Here is a 20,258-nt window from a genome sequence, read left to right on the forward strand (position 1 = left end):
GCTCTCCTCTCCTACTAGTCCTCAAACACAGATGCTAAAGAAAAAATAACTAGTAATGTAATGCCTCCCCTTAGCTTGTGCGTCAGTGATTTCCTCAAGCTCTATAATCATATTTACAGCTCAGAACGTCTGCTTTAGCCAAATTAAAATAGTACCAATAACAAATATTTATATTAGCAACTTATTATGTGTGGCTAATAACCAGCAGAATAATTTTAAGTACAAATCATAATAACTCCATTATAAATAACATTGGCTCAGAAGCACAAATTCTTACATGTTCTACTTTCAGTCTATTATTCATGTAGCTAGTTCTTAAACTTGTAAACAGAATTTCTAAGAATGAATATTGCTATTGAAAAGTAGCCAGTAGTGATTTAACTAAAATATTAAAACTTAATATTTTTAAAAAATAATATTTTTTTAAAGAAATCTGAAGAATTAGTAGTAAAAGAACTGAGCTGCAGCATTGGGCATTTAATTTTCAAATTACTTCCTCTAAACTATTCAAAGTAGGGGTAGTGGAAGAATAACATTGTTTAAATCCACCTGTTAATAAATTATACTTTTGATATTTGAGATTAGAAATCTGCAATGACTTTAGAAAGCTACCATCTGGCCTTAGGCAATATATGAACCTTAAGAGTATGGACCATACATTTAAAGGCTACATGCTGGCAAGAGACCAAAAATACAAACCTAAGTATTCTGAGAGATAAAACTCTCAACAGATTAAAACTCTAATGTTAAATTCTAAATGAACAGACAATGGGATAACATACCCATGGCGAGAAAAGCTATACAAAAGGGTTTAACCAAGAATCGGAATACCTGGATTCTAATGTAAGCTTTATATTCTTGGCCTTAATGTCACAGGTAAAATAATGAGGTTAGATTAGGTTTCATTTCAGCTTAAAATTCTTAAGTCATTTATAAATGGGCATGAAGAATGAAACAGTACAGAATAAGACAGCTGTATTACTTTGACTCTTAATTAAGCAAGCTCCCATTGTTTAGGTAACCCAAAATTTGTAATAGAAAGACAAAAACTACTGATTGAAAGAATCAAGAAAATTTTATCTTTTACACTGTGTATGTGTATGTGTGTTTATTTAGAAATCTTCAACAGGCAAATGTTATCAAATGGTAAGATAGCAACTCGGGGCTTTTTAAAATTTACTCTATGTAGTATCTTAAATGTGGGAAAGAACTCAACTGAAGTCAGTGAGAATATCTCAATTTACAAAATATTTCGTAGTAACAAAATTTCGCAACTTGAAAGAATTTTGTGATTTAAGTATAAATCAGGACATAGTTAAACATTTGCTGCCATCTTGTGGCTAATGTATGAAATGTTTCCATTAGCTGTTTACATTTTAGTTCCAGAATTACTAGCCATCCTATGGCTAATAAATTTACGAAAATTTTTCCATTGATAGCAGTTCAGTATTATGGCTATAAATTTGGAAATAACTATATAAGCCATCTAGTCTGACATGATAAATGTAGGAGTAATTTCTATAATAGGTAGTAACTATACTGTAAGAATCCATTTTGTATATGCATTCTTAGAGAGCTGTGAAAAAAAAAAATTCCTCCTAACAATGAGCATTTTGTAAACTTTCTAACAAAAGCTGTCTCCATCATTTTTCAAGCTAGTACTGTTGTATGCACTAGCCTTCTGTGAACCTTTTTGTGGAACAATCTTTTACTTATAACAACATATTGTTGGCCCATAGAAATTAAAAAAACAAAAACAAAACAAATCATGCTGGATGAAGTGTTCTGTAAATGACAATTACGACAAAGTAGTCAATCTCAGGATTTTATTCTTTGGTTTTCCCTGTCAAAAACTGAAATCTGGGGTGCCTGAATGGCTCAGTCATTAGTGTCTGCCTTCAGCTCCAGTCATGATCCTAGGGTCCTTGGATCGAGTCCTGCATCAGGCTCCCTGATCAGAGGAGAGCCTACCTCTCTGCCAACTTGTGCTCTCATCCTCTCTCTCTCTCGGAAAAAAAAAAAAAAAAAAAAAAGAAAGAAAAAGAAATTTAAATCTTCTCCTTATTAAAAAAAAAAGTCTGTTAATTGTTCTTAACACTTAAGTAGGAGGTTTTAGTCAAATATTATCTACTCTATAAACCACTAAAATTATACCTCAATAGTCTTCAAGGTCAGACTTAACTATGATAAAATAACATTCCAACAGGAATGTCCAAGGCAAATTTCCATTATAGTGCTACTGTACTGAAAAGGGTTGTTTATCAATACATTCTCCTCTATCTATGTCATTTGTACAAGGACGGAAGGGTCTATACCTGTCTTTCACATGTCTCTCCCATATATAATGAAGAAATCAAATTATCTGTTAAGGGATCTAGATTTCATCCAAGATCTCCTACAGGCTCTCTGATTTCTGTGAGTCATTTAACTTTAGTAATTTGATTTTCTAATGTATCTGCATGTTAAACTGTGTAAGATAATTATATATTCATAATGGTATTTGATTTTCAGAGGTTGGGCTGAGAAAACCGGATTGGCAACTTGCCGAACAGAAAAAACAGCTTGCTACAACTCATCTATTGCTTTCAATAAGATAAAAGACTAGAACAAGATACCCTCTATTTTACAAACAGCCAGGTCATAGAGCACCAATAAAAAACTCAGGGTATGGGGCGCCTGGGTGGCTCAGTGAGTTAAAGCTGCTGCCTTCAGCTCAGGTCATGATCCCAGGGTCCTGGGATCGAGCCCCACATCAGGCTCTCTGCTCAGCAGGGTGCCTGCTCTGCTTCCCTTCCTCTCTCTGCCTGCCTGCTTCTCTGCCTACTTGTGATCTCTATCTGTCAAATAAATAAATAAATAAAATCTTTAAAAAAAAAAAAAAAAATCTCAGGGCACATCAGAACAAGTCCCAAAAGCCTCACAAGTCAGAAAGGCACAGAAGCTATTAGGCTTTGAGGACCTATCTGTAAGTTAGGGACTCAAAATGTCCGTGTGTCTATATTTTTAAAAATCTTTTCCAAAACAACTTTTTAAACCAGTTTTCCTCAATTCATGTAAAACTAGAACTCTCCTACATTCATAATCACCGAGTCATCAGAAAGGTACAGGGTTAGTCTGAATGCATTGCAATGAAGTTAAAGCTTTCATTTTAATAGTTGTTTAAGAACTTACAGCGTCCGCTTTACAAATGGTATTGGCTACATGTCGACACAGCATCTTTAACCAGTTTTCTTTTGGAAGTTCCTCTGATGTCATCTGGAAACTGAGCAGCACATTTGCCCGCTCTGTTGGTGGCCTCACAAGCAAGGCAAAAGCATTATGGCAATCTAAGGTTCCAGAATAAGTATAAACATTAAGTGTTACTCCTTAGAAATGATAGATTTATTCAAGCTTTCCTCAGAGCAATAAATTCCAATAAAGTTATCTCTTCTCCACCCTTTTCATCCCTCTATTTTTTTTTTTCCCCAAGGAGATCATTCTATCCCTCTATTTTTAACTGGACAAAGAACATCCATACTACATTGAAACACTGGTAAGAATTATAATAGTAAGTACCATGTAAGAAACCAACAATGAAATTTACTGACATTAAGTAGTATTTTCTATGAGATAGTTTTTTGAATTAGATTATATCATTTCTTAGAACTCCTAAATTTAAGTTTTAAATTAAAATGGTATTGTAAGATTAATTTGGTAACTTAAATCAAGTTCAAAGAAATAAAATATCCAAATATCAAAACTGTTACAAAATGTTTTGGGACCAAAATGCTAAAACAGAACCTATTTTAAAAATAATTATAATCTATAAGTCAAATCCAAAAATATGGAGGTGATTTAAATAAATGCACTATTTTAACCCTTAATAAATCCAGAATCTGACAACCAAATCAAGGTAACAATATAAGTTGCTGTTCAAGTTTTCTTTGTTTCTCATAAACTTCAAAGTCTTCCATTATTAGTGGGCGGGATCAGTAATGAAACCAGCTTACACCATAAAAACATTATGTCTAACATCTAAAATATGGTCATACACACACATCACTAAATGCCAACTAACCAGATGATACAGGTTTTGGTAGGTATAAACTTTTGGTAATTTCAGGCCTTCAGAGAATCTCCCTAACACTATCAAGCTTGAGTAGAAACTCTCCTTAATACACATTTGACCCATGTTAATTCTACCATAGTTATTTTGGGTGCATTTATTCAAGTACTTCTTTTCCAGCCATATCCTAAACATATTTCTAGCAATGCAGCCATTGCTGACAGGGAAGGAATAAGATGCAGAGTACAGGCAATAGACTGGTGATTTCTTTTGGATTCTGAAGAAATAAAAGTAAGTTTTGTTGTGGTAAGAGCTAGATTAGAGCACTATCTTTAACTTTCACATTTTTTTTTTTTAAAGATTTTATTTATTTATTTGACAGAGCTCACAAGTAAGCAGAGAGGCAGGCAGAGAGAGGGGAAAGCAGGCTTCCCACTGAGCAGAGAGCCGGATGTGGGGCTCCATCCCAGGACCCTGGGATAATGACCTGAGCTGAAGGCAGAGGCCCAACCCACAGAGCCACCTAGGTCCCCCTAGGGCACTATCTTGACATAGAACCATTTAAAAACTACTTTATCCCTTAAGGGATGGAAGATATCCCACAGATTGAGAGAGCATTTTCATTTAAGAAAAGTAAGATATTAAAGTAGGTTCCGAGAGAAGAGTGGGGATAGATATCTAAGAAAAATTACAAAAACTAACCAACTGTATTTAAAGATAATTTACCAGTTTAGGAGTGCCTGGGTGGCTCAGTTGGTTAAGCGTCCAACACTTGATTTCAACTCAGGTCATGATCTCAAAGTTGTGAGATCAAACCCATGTCAGGCTCCATGCTCAGTGGTGTGTCTGCTTGAGACTGTCTCCCTCCCCTTCTCTCTGCCCCTCCCCCAGCTCACACGCTTGTGCGCTCTCTCTCTCAAATAAATAAATCTTTAAAAATAAAAATAAAAGGAGAGTTTACCAGTTTAAAACAAAAACAAAAGGACTGAATCAAACCTACAATGAATAAAATTATTTTCTGCCAACAGTTTATCCAGTGAACATACCTTCTGTTTCTCTTATGTCCAGTACCTTCTTAATTTGAGAAAGAGGCATTAGATGAATATGCTTAAGAGAAGCTGGGGGTCGGGTATGGCCAGGAGGACTCCTAAAAGTGCCAATAACCTTGTGTCGTTTTCTTGCTATCTGAGTATAGAAAAAAATAATATGATGAAAACAAAGACCAAATACATAAAAATGATAATAATCATATAAATTTACATGAGATCCATTTGACAATTAGTCATTTGAGAATTATTCTGTGATAAAAAGCAGAGTTACCATGTGACTAATTCATACAGGCATGAAGTTGTGTAAAAGAAATGCTCATGTATGTATGAGAAGAATGTTAAAAGTCAGGAAAACAGACCAAAGAAGAAGATCTATGCAAAAGGTCCCAGAGGTGTGAAAGAACTTAGAAGCATTTTGAGAGGGAATAGCCTTGAAGGACAGAGGAATCTTCAACAAAAAGCCTTGAGTTCAGAAAGGGGAAGAGTTGCTCTGGATCTTGGTCTCAGGTTCAAAAGATAATCGATTTTAGTTTAAGAGCAGAATTCACAATCTCAGATCCTGTACAAGGCATTGAAGACAAAAGAGTAAAAAACACAGAAATGGTTCTGGGTCTCATGATATTTACATACCATTGAGAAAGAGGCAGAGTAAAGAACTAACTAAACAATACATTATGCAAATGATACAAATTATAAGGTGCTGTGTTAAGATTAACTTTACCTAAACTAGGAGTTCCTGCAAGAGAAAGAGATAGGTAAAGTAACTCAGGGGAAGACAGTAATAAAATCAGAAAGAACCCTGTGATTCATAATGTACTGACTTCTGTGAATTTTCTAAGGTCTTTAAATTTATTTTTTTCATTTCCATGAAAGTCTAGTGTACTATTTTGCTTTTTTAGAAGAACATCATTTTTGAGGTCATGATCATCAACTGAAAGACATTAACACAAAATGATTTAGGGTAAGTTAATTAATGAATTGAGATTGGTCATCATCATGAATGACAAAGTCTGGCTAAAAATGCAAAAGACAGTCAATATCATATTCACACTGAAGCAGAAATAGGATATAGATCTATGTTACATTATCAAATATTAAAATTTATATTAACATAGGAAAAATAAGCAATAAAGACTTTAAGTAATTTCCACTATAAATCTGAATATACGTTGAAATCAATTTGGATAAGCAAATAATTTTAAAGTTCATTTTTTTAAAAAGAAAAAACAATAACAAGTACCAATAGTGATGACACAAATGCTAGCACACCAAAGTAAAAATTCAAAGCACAGATAAAATATAAAAGGAAACATGTCTGTAAATCCTCTATCAGCTTAGCTTCAGGAAAACATCAACTGTCAAATTTTAAAAAAGTCAATTTAGATCTTTATCCATTTTAAATGTTTCGAACATTTATCATATTAGCAAATTTGCTAAGGGTTTTGTTTTGTTTTAAACAGGCTAAGGAATAAAAGTTTAGAATTATAAATCTTGAAGTCTAATTTGAATGTTGGGGATAGAGTTGTTTTGGTTAATATGATTCTAAGAGAGAGAGCTGAGATACACAGAACAAAAAGTCAGTGGACTTAAGAAGGTAAAAGAAATATGAAACTGGAATATCACATAATGAACTCAGAAGCTATAGGGAATAACCAATGACAGGAATTAAAGTGGCAGGTAATTCGATGAGCCAGTTATAGAAAACTTCATGGAATTTGAAGACATATGACCAAAAATTTAAAGTAAACCACAACTCTGTCAAGATTAAGAGGATAAAACCCAGAATAGATTAGCATAGAAGTACAGACAATGGAGCCAGTTGACCTGGGCACGTCAATGAGAAAAAACCTAAAACAGGCTTTTAAGAGAAGTAAATAAATAGAAGTACTGAGCAATTACGTACAGTAATTGACTTCAGAAATTGACTTCACCCAGCCCCTGTCCTCCAAATGCAAGCTGAAGTTCTCCTCATGGAGGTGACAAGTAGTTCAAAATTATCTGCCTCATGATTTTTTATGACTTTTTCAGTTCAGGGTATGGTCAGTTATGTGTAGTATTTTCACTGTCTTTTGTGACATTACTGACCAATAAAAATATCATTTTTTATTAACCTCACTACAACAAAACTCTGCATTTAACACAAATCAAGTTTTGGTGAAATTTTATTATACCTGTAACTGCACATGGTTGGTTCTTTAAAATTCCCTTGTATTTTATACTTGAAATAATAATATACATAAGAGGGCAGCACTTCTAGAGAAGTAGAAAAGCATAAAAGGAAGAGGTACAGACTTTAAAGAAAAAGGAAACCCATCAAATCACTGCAATGAAAGCAACAGCAAGTTACCCAATAACAGAAATATCAAAAGTCTTCTGGTTAGTATTTATTTTCAAAATACACAGGTATTTTTTTTTCTGAGATAAAGGAAAATACACATCTTTATATCTTCCATTAGACTGTTTAGTTGTTTAAAAATACACTACTAAGAAAAGAGATGGAAAAGCACACAAAGATTATTCAATTTGCCCATAGAATTAATATGTGGGAAATTCCTGAATAGAGGAGAAATTTAAAATTAAAATCATCGCACCCCATCTGATACACCAACCACTCACCCTAAAATGGGTTGTTTTAAGCAAAAATCAGGGATCACAATTCATAGTAGTAAATAATCACATTTTCCCACTCATCAACAAAATACAGGCTCCCTCTGCGCTTGAAAAATCTACTTAAATTTCAAATTATTTTGTGGATCTTGAACACACATACATAGAAACAAGAAGTTCCTAAAATTCTTAACCTAAGCATTTATTAGCATGAAAATAAACCAAATTTTTCATTTTGACTTGTATTTTAAGTCATGAAAATTTATCGTACTTCCTAGTATTGGCCTTCTCTAAAAGCAGTCTATTAATAGTGTTAAACCAGTGGTCTTAAAAAACTGATTACATTAACTTTAACTTGTATATGATACTTCAATCAAAGCTTGGCTTTAAATATTCAGGGAAGTCACATAAATCAGCAGTTTATTATACTACATTAAGAACAAATTTACCTCCAGGCAGTCATTGAAGAGAAAGAGAGTTACTTGCTCTCCTCTGTCACAGGGGTGTTCACCTAGAGAAATTGTTTCAACTCGCTGGACTAAGCTTCGGTGAGAAGACAAAAGATTAGCCTGTATAGATTGAAAATATTAGTAAAAGAGTCACTTGGTAGTAATCTTTTTAAAGTTACCATTTAAAAGAAAATGGTGCTGGGCACCCGAGATATAGAGCCCCACACTGGGCTATGTGCTCAGTGAGGACTCTGCTTCAGATAACTTTCTCTCCCTCTCCCTCAGTCCCTTCCCACCCTCTAGAATAAATAAATTTTAAGAAGAAAAAAAGGAAAAATGAAAATAAAAAGAAAAAAAAAGATGGTGCCAAAATTCTGTTCATATTTAAAATACAGAATCTAAATAATAAAAAATAAATTGACACTCATCAAAAATGAATACTTACTGGGCAGCCATCTACTTCATAAACAACATCAAAAATTTGCTTTTGGGCTTCCGTTTTTCTCTTATCCTCGTTAATATGGCTGAAAAATTAAAAAGTTTAGTTTTAAAACTTCAACTTTTAAAACTTAATAAAATTGGAAAACTGCATTCAAAGACATCTCATGTCACAAAAAAACATCTTCCATGTGAGTCTATCTTAATTTTGACAACTGCATCAGTTAAGATATTTCCTAACAGTAGCCAACTATATTAAAAAAAATTCCATAGAATCCTTCAGAAAAGTGTTTTATTATCTTCTTTTATATTAGTTTTTTATTATACCCCGATATACTTCCTAAAATACAATAAACCCATACAAACTTCAGGTTAATAGAAGTTCTAAGTCTAAGTTCAGTTAAGGTTTTATGTAGGTTATTCCTAAGTCATATGCTAATTATTTTATTGAAACAAAAACTAAGACTACTACTTCCATGTAAGATGAATTAAGAAGGAAAGGATACAACTTCTTCCTGAAACAACTAAAAAATCATCAAGATATAAAGAAATAGGGTTGGGTGCCTGGGTTGCTCAGTTAAGCGTCCAACTCTTGATTTTGGCTTCAGTCATGATCTCAGGATCCAGAGATCAAGCCCGGGGCCACTCCATGCTGTGTGTAGAGTCTGTTTAGGGTTCTCTCTCTCCCTTTCCCTGTGCCTCAGTCATACCCCTAGCCCACCCTCCCCCCCATGCACAGGGTGCTCTCTCTCTTGAAAAAGAAAGAGAGGAAAGGAAAGGAAAGGGAAGAGGGCTTGTCAAGACACTAGGAAGTCAATTCTGTGAGAGAGGAGACAAATAAGGCAAGCCCAATTTAATGCTGTCTCTAAAGGACACACTTTCGAATCAAAGATATAAATAGGCCGAAAGCTAAATGATAGAAATACTCTACCCAACAACAACAAAATACACATTCTTCTCAAGCGTATATGGACCATTTTCCAGGTTAGGCCATAAAATAGGTCTCAAAAATTCTGAAAGGATCGAAATAACACAAAGCATCTCCTCCTACAACAACAGAGTAAATCATAAATAATAAAAGGAAATTTTGGAAATTCATGAGTACGCTGGAATTAAACAGCACACTCCTAAATAACCAATGGGTCAAGAAGAAATCATAAGAAAATTAGAAAATCCTTAGGGAGAAGACAAAAACACAACATACAAAACATACAGTAAGCAACTAAAGTAGTACCTATACATTTATAGCTATAAATGCACATATAATAAAAAAACAATTTCAAATCAATAACCTAAACATGTTAGGTTATATTGATTTAAGACTCCGCTCTGAGCAATGGGGAGAAAAACAAAGTAAATCTAGAGCAAGCAAAAAGAAAGAAATCATAGAATAGAAATTACTGAAATAGAGAATACAAAAAATAACTGAAAAATAAACAAAATTATTTACTTCTTTAAAAGATTGACAATATTGATAATCCTTTAGCTAGACTGGCCAAGAAAAAAGAAAAAAAGAAGATACAAATTACTAAAATCAGGAATAAAAGATGGGATAGCACTACCAACCTTACAGAAATAAAAGGGATTATGAGAAAACTATGGACAACTACACGCCAAAAATTAGATATCTTAGCTGTAATAGACAAATCCTACAAAGACACAAACTATAGAAACTTGCTCAAGAAGAAATTAAAAGTCTGAATAGATCCGTAACAATAATTTCAATTAGTGATTTTTAAAGCCTAATGGCTTCACTGATGATTTCTACCAAACACCTAAAGAATTGGAACCAATTCTTCCCAAGTTCTTCCAAAAACCAGAAGAAGGTAACTTTTCAAAGTAGTCTCTAAAACCAGTATAAGCCTGATACTAAAGCCAAAAGACATCACTAGAAAACTATAGACCAACATCCCATATGAATATAGACACCAAAACCCTCATCGAAATACTAGCCAACCAAATCCAGCAACATAAAAAAATATACTATTCCAGGAAATACAAGCTTGAGTAAACAAGCAAAAATCAATAAATGTAATACACCACACCAAGAGAATAAAAGGCAAATACTACATGATCACTTAAATAGACAGAAAAAGCATTGACAAAATCCAATGTCCTTTCAGGATAAAAACCCTCAACAAACAAGAAGTAAATAAGGACTTCCTCAATCTAATAAAGGCAATCTATAAAAGTCCCAAAGCTATCATTATACTCAGTAGTGAAAAACTGAATGCTTTCCCCCTAAAATCAGTAATAGGGCAAGAACAGGATGTTCATTCTCACCACCTCTGTTTAACATTGCAGTAGAGCTTCTGGCCAGGGCAATCATCACATGAAAAAATGCTCAACATCATTTGTCATTAAAGGAAATACAAGTCAAAATTACAAAGAGATATCAATGGATATACACATCTATTGAAATTCCACAAATTAAAACAACTAACATCTGAGAATTGGTAAGGACATGGAACCACTGAAATTCACCATATACTGTTGGTAGGAATGTGAAATAGTACAACTACTTTGGAAACAGTTTGGTAATTTTTTAAAAGTTATACATATACCTACTAGTTGACCTACTCATTCCTTCCACTAGATATTTATCCAAGAGAATGGAAAGCATAAATTCATACAAAGACCTGTTCACAAATGTTCATACCAGCTTTATTTGTAAGAGTCAGAGATGGGGGAAACAATCAAAATGTCCACCAACAAATGAAAGCACATATCAGTTGTGGTACATCCATACAATGGAAAACAAAAACAACAAATGCACTACTGATATGAGCAATGACTACTCTCAAAATAATCATGCTGAGTGAAAGACTGACGAAAGACAATATACTGTCTGATTCTAATTTTTTTTTTGGTCTGATTCTATTTAGGCAAAATTCTAGGAAATGCAAATTATACTGATAAAAACAACACCAGTTGTTATCCTGGCATGAGCAGGACTAGGCATGAGTAAACTTTTGGAGGGGACAGAAATTGTCCCTTATCTTGATGGTAGTTAGTGTTGGTACCATGGGAGCGTATACATACCAAAATTAATAATATAGCTTGAAAAACAAAAACAAAAAACACACACATACTAAAGCTACTAAAGCACAGACCTATAACAAATTAATCTGTATAAGCTAAGCATGTATGGGCATCTGAGTGGCTCAGGGGCTTAATCGTCTGCCTTCAGCTCAGGTCATGATCCTGGGGTCCTGGGATCAAGTTTGCATCGGCCTCCCTGCTCAGCGGTGAGTCTGCTTCTCCCTCTGCCCCTTCCCCCTCTCCTGAGTTGTGTTCTTGCTCTCAAAAATAAGTAAAAATTAAAAATATATGTAAATAAATAAAAACAATAAGTTAAACAAGTGTAACTAATGTTGTAAGAATCTAATCTTAGGGGGGTTTTGTTTGTTTAAATGGCAAGGACTAGTTAATTGGCCTGAAAAATTACAGTTGTTTCAATCAAGCATAATAAGCATTTAAAACCTAAGCTAAATATTCAGAAGTCTCAAGAACTCAGATGTGGTGAAACTGTATTAAGTTTATAAATCAGCATCACAATTCAACACTAAAATAGTAGCTCCTATAACTCAACACTTACTGAAAACCTATTATGAGCACAGCATTCAGGATAGGGATATATTAGAAAGATTCTTAAATTCTCAGAAAGCTTAAATAATGTTGAAAATGAAAGAAATCTTTAATCACCTATCTTATCAGTATGGCTCATTATCCCTAAAGCAGCCAATAGATACTATTCTAAGGGAGACAACAGGTCAAATGACTATTCCCTACTTAGGTACTCTATAATCTTTGTTTATAGAACATAGGTACTCTATAATCTTTGTTTATAGAACATATAGAACATTATAGAACATAACAAATATTTATGTATAATATGATAATACTGGTAAAGTACTCTACACACCAAACAGTAGATTGGGCAAATAATAACCTTTCAGTCCTCTCTTTTGTGAGGACAAGTTACCACTGACTGTCTACTTCATAGTCTGTTGAAAGGATCAAGGTAAATTATGTGCAGAGTATGTTAAACCATGAAGTGTTGAAAAAAACTATCCTCCTAGTGTCAAAATAAAAAGTAAAAGCATGAAGTCTGGCTGGCTGACATATAAAATATAAACATAAGCAAAAAACAAAACACCCGTAACCCTTTCAGCAAAAACAGAAGCTATTATTGTTAATTTGAGCATTATTCTACTGGTGGACCCTCTCTCTAGAGCTAGCAAAATCTCTAAGAGCTCCTTTTCAAGTATTTTAAGAAACTGTTTCACACAGAAGCACCTCAAGGAATCTGAGAAGTCATTTAACTAAATCTATTAAACATGTTGATGACAAAATCCAAAGAGTAGAAGTGCCCTCACCCTCCTTGAGGCATAACAATTAATAGCAATAGTTTTCTTTTCTGATTATAATAATCAGGAAAGATAATTTCTGTGGTGCCTGGGTGGCTCAGTCGGTTAAGCATCTCCCTTTGGCTCAGGTCATGATCCTGGGATGGGAGTCCCACATCAGGCTCACTGCTCAATGGGGAGCCTGTTTCTCCCTTCCTTTATCCCTCCCCCTGCTGGTACTCTCTCACTCGCTCTCTTGTTCTCAAATAAATAAAATCTTAAAAAAAAAAATCAAAATGTAAAATATAAGAAATAAATAAATAAAAGAAAGATCATTTCTTTTTTTTTTTTTCAGTTTATTTGCTTATTTATTTTTAAATAATCTCCACACCCAACATAGGGCTTGAATTCATGACCCCTAAGATGTGGTATATATATGCAGGCACACATACATGCACACACACACACACAATAGAATATTGGTCAGCTATCAAAAAAAATGAAATCTTGCCATTTGCAATGACATGGATGGAACTAGAGGGTATTATGCTATTATGCTAAGGGAAATAAGTCAATCAGAGAAAGATAATTATCATTTGATTTCACTCATATGTGGAATTTAAGAAACAAAACAGAGCATAAAAGAGGGAAGGGATAGGAAAAATAAAACAAGATGAAATTAAAGAGGAAAACCATAAGAGACTCTAAGTCATAGGAAACAAACGGACGGTTGCTGGAGAGGAGGGGGGTGAGGGTGATGGGTATTAAGGAGGGCACGTGATGTAGTGAGCACTGGGTGTTATATAAGACTGATGAATCAATTAACTCTACCTCTGAAACTAATAATACACTATATGTTAATTAATTGAATTTACATTTTAAAAAAAGATCATTTCTGATTAGAGCTATGTCTCCAAGTTAGACCTACAGAAATTAGCCTAAGTTTAACAATCAATCACCCAAGTCAGTTCCACAGGGTTTATACTTTTAATACATCTCCAACCAACCCTATCAATTCATACGCCATTAAATTCAAGGTAAGAAACAAAAAGTCAAAAGTAAAAATGAAAGAAGTATTATAAATCTTTTCTTTTTATTTCACTACAGTCGACTTCCTAGTTATATCTGAGTAGTTTAAATGAAGACAAGAACATGCTATGAGTGGAGGTATATAAAGAACATGTCTAGAAGTAAGTTTATAACATTACCATATTTCTAAATCATTGTTTCTTTCTATACATAATACTTTAATACCTTAAGAAATAAATGTTTTTGGTTAATCAATGTATTCTCGCAATACTTCTCTCATCATTTTAATGTGTAACTATACTATTAGAAAAATAATTCAGACATTACTTTATAAAAATTTGCTATTGACATTTTTCAATCCATTTATGATTCTAACTGTTCTACAATTCCATTTTAATCTAGGAAACAATAAGAAATTGAAATAGTGCACTTACGTCATTACTTCCTTTAGTGATCCAATAGCTTTTTCTAGAGTGCTTTTGTCAGGATTTTCTTCAGCTGTATGCTTCTTAAGATCTGTTATATAAAATTTTTTTTTCCCCAAGATTAGAAAAATAGTAGTTAAAAAAAAATCGTAGTTTTTTTATCTAAGACTTCAAAATACTGTACATCTTAGAGTGCCTGGGTGGCTCAATTGGTTAAGTGTCTGACTTTGGTTCCAGTCATGATCTCAGGGTCCTGGGATCAAGCCCCACATCAGGCTCTCTGTTCCATGGGGAGTCTACTTCCTCCTCTCTCCCTGCCTGCCTCTCTGCCTACTTGTGATCTCTGTCAAATAAATAAATAAAATCTTAAAAAAAAAAAAAAAAACCCACACCAAAATTAACTCTCTTTAAGCTTTAGAATAAATGGATGCTTCAAGAGTGTCCTGTATAACTGAAGCAACAAAGCATTCGGACCAAGTATACAGACTTTATAAAGATTCAGATTGAGACATGAATCATCTCTCATCTTGTGATTTTGTGGGTGAATTTTGTTTACATGGATATAAACTGATTTTCCATTAATGACACACCATGAAATGTAAGGCTTTCCTTAGAGAAACAAAAACTGAAAAGATAATAGTCAATATAGTTGATACGGTAATAAATAAAGCATTTTAGGAGACTGAATTATTATAGTATCTGTGTTTTTAAGATTATCCATAAAGGTATTTTCTACATAAGACATAAACTTTAATGCTGAAATTTAAGAAAACTATGAAAATGAAAAGAATTTCAAGATTTTTAGAGCAAAACAATTCCATAAAAAACATCCAAAGTAATATGAAAACAGATCTGACAAGTACCATTTAAAAGTAACGCAACACTGGGTAACCTCTGTACTGGTCGAATCAGAAGTTCAACAAGGCTTTGCCGTCCACATTCTGGTTTAGCTTGGTTTATCTGAAAGGAATTAATTTAACAATAAAAAAGTTTTCCTGCAAACATTAAACACCTTACATTTATTAGATTACACCTTATCACAACTGTCCTGAAAAGAACTAATAGAAGAGATGGGGTAGCAGTTGTTCTCTGGAAGATTACTGTTGGGGAATAAATTCTAAACTTCCAGGACCTGAAATGACCTCCTGGCCACTCAAGGATTAAGATCTTAAACACAAAGTGAGTTTCTCTGCACACTCCTATAAATTCCATCTTGAGTTTTTCTTGAGTCTACACCATTCATGAGAAAAAACAGTTTTTGAGGAATTAAGTATGCGGATACCACTGAGTAAACAAAATAAAGCACTGGTAAAGAAAAAAAAAATCCTTAAAGGCAAAACCAAATCACACTAACAAATGCCTCTGAACTAAAACATGTTTAACTTTAAAAAAATCTGAGTACTTGCAGATAGCATTTTCACTCACTCAGCTCCCTCACAGCTTCTGCTATCTAAATCTTCTGAAGACTATTATCACTGCCCTCCTTCCCCAGGTTTGGCTGAAGTTAACAGGTTAAACATTAAGATGTTCTTATATGGATAGATTTTTACTAAAAGCATTATTTAAGTGAACTCCTTCAGAAATTATTCTCAAACTTTTTTTTTTTTAAAGAAACACACATTACCTTCAGAAAAGCATGAAATCTTGGTTTCTGTTTTTCACATTTAATAATTGTTTCCTTACTCATTTCAAAGAAGTTTACAAAGGGAGGGTAGGTTTTTACCAAATCCTTTGACTAGGAAGAAGAAAAAACCCATTAATTTGTTATACATGTTACCCTTAGATAATGAAATTTAAAGCCAAATAATAAATAGTCAAAATCTGACATACTGGATGAAAAAGAAGAATTTAAAGTAAGTTCTTCTCAAGTTAAATATAGAATTTTACAAATTTCTCATTAATCAGTTAACTGCTGACCAAAACACATCAACTGGTACATATAGCCTAAAACTTGAAAAGCAAAGACTCAGAAAGAATACTAATTCCTACTGCATTGACAGAAACATGATAAAGTTTAAAAACTTCTGTAAGTTCAGAATATAGTAATTAGTACCCAAGAACATGTTATTATTTACTGATGAATCCAAACCACCATTTTTTTTTTTTTTTAAAGATTTTGTTCATCCATTTGACAAAGAGAGATCACAAGTAGGCAGAGAGGCAGGCAGAGATAAAGGGCGAGGCAGGCTCCCCGCCGAGCAGAGAACTCGATGCAGGGCTCGATCCCAGGACCCTGAGATCATGACTTGAGCCGAAGGCAGAGGCTTAACCCACTGAGCCACCCAGGTGCCCCAGTTTTATTTTCAAACTACCATTTTAAAGATCCATTATATTATTCCAAAACTCAACAACAAAAAAAAGGAAAAATGTCTTGGCTAATTGAGGAGACTAAAAGGTATCAAAAAGATATGGAACACATTATCCAAAATATGGAAAGAGCCCAGTTGTCTACTGACAGATGAACGGATAAAGAAATGTGTATGCACGGATAAAGAAATGTGTATGCATGCAAGCACGCACACTCTCTGAAATATTACTCAACGATCAAAAAGAATGAAGTCTTGCCATCTGCAACAACATGGGTAAAACCAGAGTATGGTATTATGCTAAGTAAAAGAAGTCAGTCGGGGAAAGACACCAAATGATTTCACTCACATGTGGAATTTAAGAAACAAAACAGATTAACATAGGGGAAGGGAAGAAAAATAAAATGAGATGAAAACAGAGAGGGAGGCAAACCATAAGAGATTCTTAACTCTAGGAAACAAACTGAGGGCTGCTGGAGGGAATGGGGTAACTGTATGATGCACATTAAGGAGGATACTTGAAGTAATGAGCACCGGATGTTGTATATAATTTGATGACTCACTAAATTCTAGCTCTGAAACAAGAAAGAAAGGAAGGAAGAAAAGAGAGAGAAAGAGAGAAAGAAAAAAGAAAAGGAAAGGAAAGAAAAGAAAAAGATATGTGACAATAATCTGCATATTTGGAATTCTCAGTCAACCAGAAAAAAAAACATGTAAGACTATATGGGAAGGACGGAAGTTAGGAGGTTTCAGAAAAGTATATGCACCAGAACTCAAGGAATTGAAACTTATAAATTATATTCAAAGAGACTGAAAGACACTTATAAGCCTTATTCACAGCATCTCTTTCAAAATGAATTTACTTTATTTGATAATTATGTGGCTCCTACCCTAGTAAAGAAAAAGCCGTTCATTAGAAGTTGTTAGGCAGAGAAGTAATGACAGCAAAAAAGGTATCAACTATAAAGAAAAAGAACCTCAATTATAGAAATTTTTTTTTTTAATTCTGTGATGGACAAATAAAGTCATATATAATAAAGAGATTATAGCACAGTATGACAATTAGTGTCCCTAATAATGACCTTAGGGTATCAAGAAAGTGTTAACTTATATATAGAAATTATGTTTCAGAAGACAAGAACACTTCCAATATATTTCACAAACAACTATGTCAAAATTGAAAGCTCTCACATTTAAACAAGTAACTGTCATTCTCTGCAAGTACTTAATGAGATGATGCTTTAACCTGAAATCCTAAAAGAAAAATAAAATACTTACATATTTAAGAAAGATGTCACCAATGCTTTTGCTCTCATCCCAATTAACAATAAGGTCTTCAAGATCATCCTATAACAGCACAAAGTGAAACATTTAAGCTTGCACTTGACAGTCCCTTAAACATCTTTCAGTATTTTTAAAATATTTGAAAGAAGCACCTTACAAAGTATCTTACTTTGTGCTAAACAATTAATATAACACATTCTTTCTCCTCAAGAAGGAATTAACTTTTTGACTAAAAGGAAAATATCCTTGAAAAATATTAAGAAAATATAGCCTAAGCCTAACTTTCCAAAATGATATGACAGCTCAACATCTTTTTCTATTAACTACAAAGTTGATTGCCGCTATTAATTATAGAAAACTACTTTTGATCTTGCTGCTGAAGCATCTTATTTAACATCAGCCATTTGAAAGTATAATCTCTAACAGGTCAGCAAATTTTACTTAAAGGGCCATATGGTTTCTGTTACAAGTACTCTCCCCTTGTTCTGTGGAAGCAGACATAGACAATCCATAAGTAATTGAATGTGGCTGTGTTTCAATAAAACTTTCTTTACCAAAACAAGCAAAATACCAAAATCCAAAACTGACTGGATTTGGTCCATCAACCATAGTTTGTTAATTCCTGATCTATAAAACTTTTCTATCATCATCCTAAAATATGAAATAATTATAAGAAATTAGAAGACATGTAAAACCATTTTAAGATAGTAAAACACAAATCAGATGATAAAATGAGATGCCAAGAAATGACACATTTCCTAACAGAAATTCTTGAAAGTGACTTTAAGTTAGAAATTAATAAATAAGCTCTTATAACCAAAAGTTCTCCAAGTGTCAACCACAGGCCCCTCAGGACATCCTTTTAGTGGGATTCACGAGATTAAAACTATTTTCATTACAATACTAAAGTTCTATTTGATTTTTCCACTCTAATTCTCTCAAATCATACAACAAAGTTTCCTAGAGTCTATATGATGTGGGATACTACAAGTGACTGAATTCAGAAGTTGATATGAGAAGCCGTCTTCTCTTAAACCAGACAGAAAAAACGTCTGTCCATCACTCTTCTTACTATTTTGCTTTGGAAATTAGTTATTCTCCATAAAGATTATGTTACTTATGCTACCCACATAATGAGTTATTATTACTTTAAATGTATTAATTTTTAAATTGGATTGGATATCACATGCAAAAAGATGAACCCTCACTTTACCCAAAAATTAATTCAAAATGGATTACAGACCTAACTATAGAGCTAAAACAATACAACTTCTAGAAGAAAACAATCTTTAAAACCTTAAGTTAGGCAAAATTTCTTAGATATGAAAGCAAAAGTAAAGTAAATAAAAGAAAAAATGGATAAACTGGACTTCATCAAAATTAAAAACTTTTGTATTTCAAAGACCATTAAAAAAATGAAGAGATAAACAATAGACTGAGACAAAGTATGTACAAAACACAGCTGATAAAGGACTCATATCAAGCATTTATAGAGAACATTAGCAACTCAATAAGATGACGAAAACCCCAATCAAAAAATGAGCAACAGGGATGCCTGGGTGGGCTCAGTTGGTTAAGCAGCTGCCTTCGGCTCAGGTCATGATCCCAGCGTCCTGGGATCGAGTCCCACATGGGGCTCCTTGCTCAGCAGGGAGCCTGCTTCTCCCTCTGCCTCTGCCTGCGATTCTGTCTGCCTGTGCTCGCTCTCTCCCCCTCTCTGATAAATAAATAAAATCTTTAAAAAAAAAAAATGAGCAACAGAACTAAACATACATTTCACCAAATATAAAAATGACAAAAAGCATGTGAAAAGATGCATAACATCATTACTTTTTTTTTTTCTTTGAAAAGGCAGGCAGAGAGAGCGAGGGGGAAGCAGGCTCCCCACTGAGCAGAGAGCCCATCGTGGGGCTCAATCCCAGGACTCTGGGATCATGACCCGAGCCGAAGGCAGAGGCTTTAACCCACTGAGCCACCCAGGCGCCCCAACATCATTATTAAGGAAATGCATATCAAAGCCACAATGAGGGGCAGCTGGCTGGCTCAGTCAGTGGAGCGTGCAACTCTTGAACTCTACATTGGGTGTAGAGATTACTTAAAAATAAAATCTTAAACAAGCCAAAAAAACAAAAAACAGACCACACCACATCCTAGAATGGCTTTAAAAAATAAAAGATAAAAGTATTGGCAAGACTGTGGGGACATTTGAAGCTCATACATTACTCATGAGAATGTAAAATGATGTAAAAGTTCGGCAGTTTCTGAAAAGTTTTAAAT

The 20,258-nt window shown here is 33.8% G+C and overlaps 1 protein-coding gene across 1 annotated transcript in view; it reads right to left on the minus strand.

Moving 5' to 3' along the window:
* Nucleotides 1–20,258, minus strand: part of ECT2 (epithelial cell transforming 2) — a 61,572-nt gene that overhangs the window by 12,006 nt on the left and 29,308 nt on the right. The window contains 8 exon segments of the mRNA XM_032341091.1: nt 3,172–3,326; nt 5,092–5,230; nt 8,151–8,270; nt 8,596–8,674; nt 14,401–14,482; nt 15,255–15,351; nt 16,016–16,126; nt 17,976–18,044. Coding sequence (XP_032196982.1) covers nt 3,172–3,326; nt 5,092–5,230; nt 8,151–8,270; nt 8,596–8,674; nt 14,401–14,482; nt 15,255–15,351; nt 16,016–16,126; nt 17,976–18,044 — 852 coding nt within the window.

This window comes from Mustela erminea, chromosome 1 (assembly GCF_009829155.1).
Source record: "Mustela erminea isolate mMusErm1 chromosome 1, mMusErm1.Pri, whole genome shotgun sequence".
In the NCBI taxonomy this organism is placed as follows: Eukaryota; Metazoa; Chordata; class Mammalia; order Carnivora; family Mustelidae; genus Mustela; species Mustela erminea.